Consider the following 11,285-nt stretch of genomic DNA (forward strand, 5'->3'; position numbering starts at 1 on the left):
CAACATGTACTCATTGTAATGGGGAAAGTAGCCTGCTGCAAAGGAGAGGTCATTTTCAACTGGGATACTGGGGGGTTTTAATCATTTTTCTCATTTGGTAGGCAATTACTGCACTTCTAATGATACAATACAGAGCATACAGCTAATACAATGTCTGAAATTTCAAGACCACAAGCATACTAATGGTTACATGAGCCAGTGCTTAAACAGGAAGCTCAACATTTTACAGGGGGGATTCAAAGATGTCAATTTTGTGCGACAGCCTGGGTTGTGTTAGTGGAGACAAACCCACCAATTTGCTGGAACTCTGTCTGGACAACCAGAAGTTGTGCTTTCCAAACTGCATGGTTTGAAGGACCGGGGGCATTACTGGAGTAAGCATGCTTGATAACCCCTAAGAATTCTGCTTGAGACGAAATTATCCACCTTAGTGATAGCCTTGGTCAGGTCTCCATTTTATCAGATACCTATGTGGACGTATTAAGTGCCATCAAGTCGCTTCTGACTCATGGCGACCCTATGAATCAATGAACTCCAAAATGTCCTACTGTTAATAACCTTGCTCAGGTCTTGCAAATTGAGGGCCACGGCTTCCTTGATTGAGTCAATCCATCTCACGTTGGGTCTTCCTCTTTTCCTGCTTCCTTCCACTTTTCCTAGCATGATTGTTTTTTCCAGTGACTCGTCTTCTCATAATGTGGAAGTATGATAGGCATTAGCTTAGTAATTTTAGCTTCTAGGGACAGCTCAAGCTTGAGATGATCTAGAACCGACTTACTTGTCTTTTTGGCGGTCTACAGTATCTGTAAAACTCTCTTCTAACACCACATTTCAAAGGAATCAACTTTCTTCCTGTCAGCTTTCTTCATTGTCTGACTTTCATCTACCATATACCACACTAATATTTGATGACCTGAGTACGCCCCCTTACTTGAAGTGTGGTTGGCAACTGCAGTTTCCATGTAATAAAGCAGGGCAGTTCAATTGAGTGTTGGCCCAAACTCATTTTTGTCTCCTCCAAGAGACTGAGTGAAGCATTCAAAAATTATCCAACTAAGCGTGTATAGTGCCAAAAATTTAGTTGCAAGCAAGGAGAGTGAGGAGAGTCACTTTTTTGCAACTCACAATCAAATTGTAAAAATATTTACGATGTGGCACATAAAAACCAACAAGTCTTCAGAACACTTTACTATGAAAGCCAGGTAAAGGGGATCTCTAAAACGAGTGAGGAAGAAATGCATTCCCTTTTTAATGAGCCCAGTAGCATGACACCAAGTTTCTATGATACCAGAAAATATTTTGCTCTGATTCTACGAGGTCTCTTTTACTTATCAAAGAACTAACATGTAGATAAGTGGAAGAATGTGAAAAAAGAACATTCACGTTTTTGCAAAGCTGTATTTGCAATCTCACAGTGATCTGACGTGAACGTTTTGGGGGCCTCAAGGAGCCATTAATAGTTGCAACTGCTGACAAAGACCTCTTCTTTACTAAGGTTGGGACCCAAAGATCCACTTGATAAGGCCTGCCTCCCCTTCACCCTCCAGTTTCTCACAATTTGAATAGCTGCTCCAAAGGCCAGGGGATACTCTGGTGTGGTGTGTGAAATGGTACAGGGGGCTGCATGCATGTGAGAAGTGTTTCATTCACATATGCTGAGCTTTGGCTCCAAGCCAAGGCCACAGTAAACAAGACAATGCACTACTTCAACAAGGAATACACCGAGTATGTCATGGCTCCTTACCAGGAGGAGCAATTATTGTGGCAGAAATTCTACTTTGTGTCCAAGTTTCCCTCATTTAATTATACCGCAAACTATTCTTTAACATTACAGTGAATATCAATAAACCTTTAGCTGTGGACAACAGATGAAAGAGTGAGAGTAGGTAAGCAAATAAAAAGGATAAGGATCAGCAACAAGATTTTTGCAACTTTGGTTTGGTCAGACCTGATAGGAAGCATATGAGGCAAGGCGATCAAATTCCATTTAATCAGCATGTCAAAACAGACAACCCCCCCACAAAGTAATCGGAAAGGTGAAGTACAAGAAATAAACATTACTAAATATTGCCACAATCCTGGAATCCTTCCATCCTAGCAGCAGCAACGGAGGTGAACGTCCGATTCTAAATCTGAACAGGATGTACACCTCTTGCCAAGAATGAAAAATGGCTTGACTGAAATTATGAGCCCCTTAAGCAATAACAAAATTTCATTTAAAATATTTTAATGTCTTTTATAGCCTTGACTATGGCAGGTCCCACAGCTAGAGGTCAACTCCTGCATCAGCCTCTGGCCTGTCTCTTTATCTGTTTATTGGAGGCTGTAAGAAGTCCTCCAGGCAAAAATCATTACCCATCTGTGTTTTGCACAGTTCTTCCATGCTGATGGTGCTCAGCCGTAATAATTACAGTTATTTAAATAGAGGTTTTTTTTTAATGCTCTGAGCTTTACAATTAATAAATTGCGAAGAGTTCTAAGTTCTATTCTTTTTTCACTCTAATAAGGCAGGGACAGAAGCCTTCTCTCCAACAGCATCACACCTGGGTACAAAACTCAAAAGATTAGTTGGCTGGTTACCAGTTGAAATGGAAAACAGAACTCACAGCGCGAGAGCTTTCAGGTTTTAATAGTAGCAAGGTCAGTGGCATTGTTAAGAAAACTATCCAAAATATAATTTAAAAAGGGCAATCCAATGTGACTTTGTTCTGTTTATATAGGCTAGATTTTAAAGTGTTTCACTGGGTGAATGAAGCAATCAATATTAAGAGGTGAAAAATACTACAGTTCTCAGACCTATTTCCACTTACACAATCTAAGATGGCAATTAAGATGTCAGCTTTTTAAAGAAGTGTAGCAGTTCCTCCTTTTTTTGTATGGGACCTTCACAAAACACTAGATGAAATTTTAAGCACAAAATTCAATGAAGTTAAACCCTACAAAATCAGTTAGGGAAGTAACCTCCATAAACAAAGTTTTCAGTCGCTTAAATAAAAAATACATTAAAGTATCTGAAACAGACTCCCCATAAAAACTGCTCCTGTCATTCATTTAATGCGTAAACTAGCTTACCCATTTACTCAACAATCAGTAATTATGTGTACCTCTGCCCCACCCCCACCCCAAGACTCGTATGGTATTTAATGTGCAGCTTGCTTTCAAAAAGACTCCCGTGGCCTTAATTTAGTGCAGACAACAATGACTCATGTGACTGGAAGGTAAAATGGAACCATCCTTCTTTAAAGCTTACCCAGTTCAGGGGAAATGGTCGGGCTCGTGATGCCTCCAAAATGGACGGACACTAACTTAACACTTTGTGGTCTGACTCTGGTCACTCGCAACTCGGGTTAAACAGAAGTAATTTGTAGCAAGTCAGTCAGCCCATCTAGCTGGCCGGTTACTCTCATTCTTGCCCAAGGCAATAACTACCAGAAAACTGGGACTACTGAACTGGCACTATGTATCTCCCCACTGCTTTGAAATGCACCCACAAATTAGGCCTGGGGCCCACGGCCAGGACTGCCCGCGCTGCTTCTGCTTGCTGGGAGCAAAGGCAGCTTTTCAAAGCCTGCCAGACTGATTTGCTTTTGGGAGCTCCAAGGAGAAAAGAAATCACCTCTCCTCTAGCCCTTTTCTTACCCAAATAAGCAAACATTGCTGGCTGGAGAGTAACTGACAAGTGCCAAGATTATGCCAGGCTAGCATTGACTTCTTAGCCTCATTTGCTTTTGCTGTGAAAAGAGAGAACAAAAGAAGCTACTCATTCCCATTTGATCCCGGCGAGAGGGAAGGAAACGATGAAGGTCAAAGTTAGAGGGCCAAGCGGGGGAATCCCATGATGCCCAAGGAGAACAGAAGATGATCATAGCATGAGGAAAATGCCCTGCTAGGGAATATCTCCAATATTGCCAGCTGAGGATCATGCCCTTCTCCTTAACGACAACCTCCTGGCTGCTCAGAAATATGCACCTGATCTCACTCTCTCTTCCTTGCCCATGAGCCAGCCCCCTCCCATGAGCCAGCATGGTGTAGTGGTTAAGAGCAGTGGTTTGGAGCGGTGGAGTCTGATCTGGAGATCGGGTTTGATTCCCCTACACGTGAGCGGCGGAGGCTAATCTGGTGAACAGGGTTGGTTTCCCCACTCCTACACACAAAGCCAGCTGAGTGACCTTGGGCCAGTCACAGCTCTGTTAGAGCTCTCTCCGCCCCACCTACCTCACAGGGTGCCTGTTGTGGGGAGAAGAAGGGAAGGTGATTGTAAGCCGGTTTGAGTCTGCCTTAAGTTGTAGAGAAAGTCGGCATATAAAAACCAACTCTTCTTCTTGTTGTTTACATGTGTCAACTCTGTCTTTCCCCCCGCGTCAGCCTCCTTCTTGGGAGCTTCCCCCACAGCATGACCACAATCACCTTAACATCCTTCTTAGAGCCCCAACCTTTCCAGAGGATGCCGTGCTTCCTTTTCTGAAAGGTTCATGTCACCTTTTCCATAAACACATGAAGCTGCCTTATACCAAAGTCAGACACACACACCCCCAGGCCCATCAAGGTCGACTTTGACTCACATCACCAACTACCATGTCCTTTTAACTGGAGATGCTGGCAGGGATGGAATCTCAAGACCTTCTCTGCGTGCAAAGTAGATGCTCTACTGCTGAGCCACAGCCCCTTTCCTGGAAACACCATTTTTCAAAGAAGCAAACACTTTCATCTTTTGAAGTGGCACCCTTGCTTAATTTACTTCTAGGGAATTAGTCTGTGTGACCTTGTGCTAGTCCCTGTGGGAAGATGTCTCGGAGTGTCATTCACTGACTCCATTATCCTTCTCCTTCTGATAAGGACCTAGTTTTTTGGGAGGGAACCAACTCTGGACACCACACTTCTGTTTACTGTCCTAAATATATGGCTCCTTTCCCCGAGATGGGCAGAGCTGTAGGGACTCTGTATTTAATAAAACACTGTATGTTCATTACTACAGTACCTCTTACCCAGGGCCACTGCTTGATCAGGAAGGCATCATCTTCCTCCCGGACAAGATAGGCAAATGCCTCTTGTTATCAGTGGGGTTCTTTTCAATTAGCGCCACCTCCATACCAGCCAGTGGCACCTACTCTGCAAGAGTGAACAGTGCTCAGAAGAGCCAAAGGTGGCATATCAAAGAGCCGCATGTGGCTCCCGAGGCAAAGTATGACCAATACTATGCCAGGCTTCTCAATTGTGCATGCCTGAACTGTGTCCCCCTTCTGCCAGCCTTCATACGGGCAGGAAGGTCTATTCTCAGCAGCCTTCCCTCCCCACTTTTCCCCACAGGCCATCTGTCTGTGCAAGGAAGCCCTTCTCCACCCTTCACACTTGAAAGCAGGATTTTATTTCATCTGCTTCATTTCTACCCCACCTTTCTACCCAAAGGGAGCCCAGGGTGGCTTACTAAGTCTCATCTCCATTTTATTCCCACAACCACCCTGTGAAGCAGGGCGCCGTACCAAGGTCACCCAGCAAGCTTCTGTGGCAGCGTGGGGATTTGAACCTGGTTCTCCCAGATCTTAGCCCCACATTCTAACCATCACGCCACACTGGACTTCCTCTCAAAGGCAAAGTGCACCCTTAGGAAACCCTTTCCCAAGTTCCTCTTCCTTGTGGAGAGAGGAGTGACAACCCCCTGACCCTTCCTGCATATATATTCAGGTTTCAAGGGTTACCTTTCTTCCTGGGGGAGACCCCTCCCTCTTTTCCCCCTGGGATGACCTTCACAAGGGGGGGGGTGTCTCCTGTTTCTGCTTCTCCACGGAAAAAGCCCCACCCACTCACCTTGACTTTGAGGGGAGCATGTGGAGGTCTCCTTTTCCTCCCTGCCTTGAGTAATCCCCTTTCCTTGGGGCTCATCCCTCTCCCAGGACCTTTGTCTTGCGCACACGTTTTTTTCCTTTGTACATTCAATTAGTCATTCTTATGCTTGGTGTGTGGCTGAACCCATGGATCAAACTCCACATTTCTTGGTACAGGTCCTCAATTTTATTTTTAAGCAAACGTGGGTCAGATCTTCCTTGCCAAGCAATATACATGCTGTCACTCACATAAAGGGCTCCGATTCTCCCTTCTAACAGGGAGAAGCAGGCACACAGCCTGCAATGCACGCCACAGTGAGCACACATACATCCTGCATGTACATCTGTTTGCAAAATAGAGCCGATGCACACCCGTTTGAAAAAGAAAACCAGGGACCAGTACCTGCACAAGCAGGGGGTTTCAAATTGCACATTCGACCACACATGCAAGCACTGGACGTAAAATAAAAATAATTCAAGGGGCATACAAAGAAAAAAAATCACAGTCCTGCACCCAAGTTAACAGCGCTCACAAGCGCATCCTACATTTACACATGCACACTCCATTTGTAAGGGGGGGGGGGAGGACCCTGTCCACTTTGACAATAAAACCAGGGACGAGTACCATACATTGACGCCTTCAACCCTACAGGCGTCGAAGGTAATGTAAGGACCATGCAACGTGCACACAAAAGAATCGTGTGCATGGTGTCCACGGGTTGTGCACGCATCCAGTCCAACGTGTGTAGCGGGACTGTGTATGGGGTGGGAGGGAGAAAAGAGGTCACTTGTTTCTCCTCCCCGCCTGCCCTTGGCTTTTGGGGGTTGGGGGCCAGAGCCCTGCCTCCCTCTCTCAAGCCAACCCCCCCCCCAGTGCTTGGGGGACTCACCCCTCTACCCCCCCTTCTGCCCAGCTGCAAAGGGGGGGCGTGTGCCAGAGAGAATGCACTTTCCTCTCTTTCTCACCTGAGAGGGGGAGGGGAGAGCCCCACGCCCCCAGGTAGGGGGGAGGGACGCCCCCTCCCAGAGACGACGCCCCCGCCCGCCCCTCCCCCCCCCGGGGCCGGGTCTCACCTCGCTGCGCGTGATGCGGTGCCGCCCCAGCTTGACCACGGCGAAGTTGCCCTTGCCCAGCGTGCCCTCGATCTCGTAGAAGCCGACGCGGACGGGGCCCGGCCCTCCGCGGGACGACGAGGGCGGCGGCGGGAGCGCCGCGGGGGGAAGCCGCCGGGGCTCGGCCATCACCATGCTGCCCGGGCGGGCGGCTCCCCTCCTGCCTCGCGGCCTCTCCGCTCCGGAGCGACGGAGGAGCCGCCGCCGCTCGCGCCGCCCAGCCCAGCCCAGCCAGCCCCCCGCGGCCACGCCCCCTCCGCCCGCGTCACCGCGCGCGTCACCCGAGGAGGGACGGAGGGAAGGAGCGAGCGCGCGGGCGTCGCCACGGCAACCGCGGCCGTTGGAGCGCTCCAACGGCCGCCGCTCGCGCCGTCGGTTTCCCTTCTCTCTCCTCTCCCCCCCTCTCTCTTCTCTCCCCTCAGCGCGAGGGCCTCTTCCCGCCAAAAAGGGACGCGGGCGAGGAGGAAACTTCCCGTCGGCCCCCGCGCCCTACTTAAGGGGCTTTCCTCACCGCCCCCGCAGCCAGTGCTGGAAGTGTCGCCTCTCCGACTGTCGGGAGAGCGAGCGAGAAATGCGTTTCTAAATAAAGGCTGTTTTTTTTGTCGAGAAAGAGTCTCCCCCCTTCGTTACAAGGACACCGTGGGTGTCTGACAGGATCAGACCGGGGTGTGTGTGTCTGTCTAGACGAACAGCCGGCCTCACAGAATGGCCAACCACCAGCTGCTCTGGGGGGGGGGGGCACAGAGGGCGAGCTAGCCGAGCTTCCCACACAAACGCACCCACACACTTCCCAAAACTAGTCCTAAGAAGTTTAAAGCTCCTATGTGTGGAGGTTCCCTGTGGTGTTGCTAGAGCCTACAATCTGGCAAAAAAGGAGCCACAGATCCCCCATGAATCTGTAACCCCCTTTTAAAGTACACCGTGTTTAGGGTTGCCAACCTCCAGGTACTAGCTGGAGATCTCCCGCTATTACAATGGATCTTCAGCCAATAGAGATCAGTTCCCCTGGAGAAAATGGCCGCTTTGGCCATCGGACTCTATGGCATTGAAGCCCCTCCCCCTCAGACTCCGCCCCCAAAACCTCCTGCCAATGGCGAAGAGGGGCCTGGCAACCCGAACCATGTTTGTGACCTGGATGGACCAGGCTGGCCTGATCTCAGAAACTAAGCAGCGTCGGCCGGGGTTAGTACTTGGATGGGAGACCACCATGAAAATCCAAGGTTGCTATGCAGAGGCAGGCAATGGCAATGCACCTTTTAAACCTGTATAGCCAGATCTTAACATAAGGAAGGTCCTGCTGGATTAGACCAAGGCCCATCAAGTCCAGCAGTCTGTTCACACAGTGGCCAACCGGGTGCCTCTAGGAAGCCCACAAGCAAGATGGCTGCAGCAGCACCATCCTGCCAGTGTTCCACAGCACCTCATATAACGGGCATGCTCCTCTGATCCTGGAGAGAATAGGTATGCATCATGACTAGTATCCATTTTTACTAGTAGCCATGGATAACCCTCTCCTCCGTGAACATGTCCTCTCCCCTCTTAAAGCCTTCCAAGTTGGCAGCCATCACCACATCCTGGGGCAGGGAGTTCCACAATTTATGTGTTATGTGAAGAAATACTTCCTTTTATAATCTCTCACCCTCCAGCTTCAGCAGATGACCCTGAGTTCTAGTATTATGAGGGAGAAAAGCTTCTCCCTGTCCACTCTCTCCACACCACGCATAATTTTATAGACCTCTATCATGTCTCCCCTTAAGCACCTTCTTTCCTTCTTGTAAGATCTCAGAAGCTAAGTGGGGTCAGCTCTGGTTCATGCTTGGATGGGAGACCACCAAGGAAGTCAAGGTCTCTACTTAGTGGCAGGGAATGGCAAACCACTTCTGTTCGCCTCTTGCCTTGAAAATTCTATGGAGTCGCTAGATGTTGGTTGCAATTTGGCGGCACTTTCCACCACGTTTATCTACACGGGTGTCATGTCTAAAAGGAGGATTCCTGCACCTGTTCATGTACACGGGCAGTTTATAGTGCCACAGGTAAAAGACCTTTATTGGGGGCACTTCAGAGGCTATCACGCAGTCCTGTGAGCAAGTTCCACAAATCGGTGATGCGTTGTGTAGAAAGTTCCTTGGTCCACCTCCAGTCTTCCCTGACAACTTGAACCCATTAAAACATGAAGGTGCCTTATACTGAATCAGACCCCTCGTTCCATCAAAGTCAGTATTGTCTACTCAGACTGGCAGTGGCTCTCCAAGGTCTCAGGCAGGGGTGTTTCACATCACCTACTTGCCTAGTCCCTTGAACTGGAGATGCCGGGGATTGAACCTGGGACCTTCTGCACGCCAAGCAGATGCTCTACCGGTGAGCCACGGCCCCTCCTTTATGTGCCCCCAAGTTCTAGTGTATCATGGCGGAGGGAGAAAAAGTGCTTCACTTTCTTCACCCCATCTACAATTTGATAAACCATGTCCTCCCTTAAGCTGTATTTTCTGTACACTGAAAAGCCCCAGACTCTTTGGCCTTTCTTCGTATAAAAGGTGTTCCAACACCTTAATTACCTTGGTTGCTCTCTTTGATGCTTTCCACGGCTTTTGAGCTTTTGAGCTCCTTTCGTCAGACTCTTGAAAACGTATACTCTTGTTGTCTCTAAGGTGCTACTGGACTTGAATCTAAGGCCTTTTATGCAGGGACGTTTCCCAGCGATCACCTCTGCTGAGTGCTTCAGGGCTTCATTTTGATTATGCATGCCTTTTCTGCCCGTCAGAAGTCGCCTTGCTCTTCCCTTGCGTTTTGCTCCAGATGCTGTTTTAGCCTGAATCTGGAAAAGTCTTCCTTGGTGGTCTCCCATCCAAGTACTTACCCTGCTTAGCTTTTGAGATTTACTTATTTATTTTGTTTTGTGATTTATAGCCCTCCCTCCCCGGCCAAAGCCGGCTCAGAGCGGGTAACATCATATACAAGCATTAATACATCAATAATAAAAATCTAAATTTAGAACAATAAAATCCCAATTAAAACTTAAAAATACAAAATTACAAAATTTCAAATGGTGCCTAACCACAACTTGTATTGCTGGATATTTGCAGCAGGTTACCCCTCCGTTGACATTAGTAATATAACAGGAAGGGGGGGGTAATAGGGAGGCCAGCAGACGATATTTGCGGCTGTCCTCAGCCATAGGCCTGATCGAATAGCTCTGTCTTGCAGGTAGGGTTGCCAGGTCCCTCTTCGCTATCAGCAGGACATTTTTGGGGCAGAGCTTGAGGAGGGTGGGGTATGGGAGGTGAGGGACTTAAATGCCATAGAGTGCAATTGCCAAAGCGGCCATTTTCTCCAGGTGAACTGATCTCTATCGGCTGGAGATCATTTGTAATAGCAGTAATTCTGCTATTACCTAGAGGTTGGCAACCCTACTTGCAGGCCCTACATAACTCTTTAAGGTCCTGCAGGGCCCTGATGTCACCAGACAGAGCATTCCGCCAGTGCCAGGGCTGAAAAGGCCTTGGCTCTCATCGAGGACAGCCGCACACTCTTAGGGCCAGGGACCACCAGTAAGTTGTTATCAGATGATCGTAAAGATCTTCGGGGGGTATACCAGGAGAGGCGGTCCCGATCTGACAAGATCGGGCTATACTGTGCTGCCTTGCCTCCCAGCTTCAGTAGTTTAGGTACAGACAATTCCCCAGACCACCATCCTAATCTAAAACAAAATCGCAGCAAAATTGCAACCTTGGGGAATGCATTCTGGCTCTGGACTCTGTGCACAGTGGGGTCATGGTGCTCTGCGACAGAGAAAGAGAGAGGAGGGGTTGAGGAGTCATTAGTCTATGATGTTCAAATGCATAGCTCTTGGGATGCCTCTGAAGTAGGCTAAAGGAGACGGTTGCTTCACAAAGAAAACCCGCCTCTAAAATGTCACAGGTCATTCGCCTGCCATCTTGATCTGTAATGCCTGCAACAATTAATTCCTGGCAGTCATTGTGGACTCAGAATTTACTCGGATGATTGCAAAACTGTTCCCAATTATCAGGCATAACTGAGCCAGAGGTGGTTTCAAAGGGATTAAGACAGTCAGGGCATGGGGAGCAAGAGCCAATATTGCATAATGGGGATTTTAAAGAAAAATAATATAAAGTCTGGGGAAAAAAACCCAATGGCATATTAAACATGCGCATTTGTGCCAACTTTTTAAAAATCTAGAATAGATCTTAACTAAAGAGCTTATGTTCTGCTTTTAAAAAGTAATAAATGTGCACCATTGATCCTTCATAACGTTAATTTACCCACAGAGGAGGTGAGGAGAGTTGTAGCCAGCTCCAGAGGAAGGTTTAGCTGATCTTTTAACACCTGGGT

At 48.1% G+C, this 11,285-nt stretch overlaps 1 protein-coding gene across 1 annotated transcript in view; it reads right to left on the bottom strand.

The window, feature by feature from the left end:
• SIK2 (salt inducible kinase 2) overlaps nucleotides 1–7,082 on the bottom strand; it is a 79,211-nt gene extending 72,129 nt beyond the window's left edge. The window contains exon 1 of the mRNA XM_056860244.1: nucleotides 6,897–7,082. Within this exon, the coding sequence (XP_056716222.1) occupies nucleotides 6,897–7,070 (174 nt within the window). The 5' untranslated portion in view covers nucleotides 7,071–7,082. The remainder of the gene's footprint in view (nucleotides 1–6,896) is intronic.
• Between the last annotated feature and the right edge of the window lie 4,203 nt (nucleotides 7,083–11,285).

This window comes from Euleptes europaea, chromosome 14, assembly GCF_029931775.1.
Source record: "Euleptes europaea isolate rEulEur1 chromosome 14, rEulEur1.hap1, whole genome shotgun sequence".
Classification (NCBI taxonomy): domain Eukaryota; kingdom Metazoa; phylum Chordata; class Lepidosauria; order Squamata; family Sphaerodactylidae; genus Euleptes; species Euleptes europaea.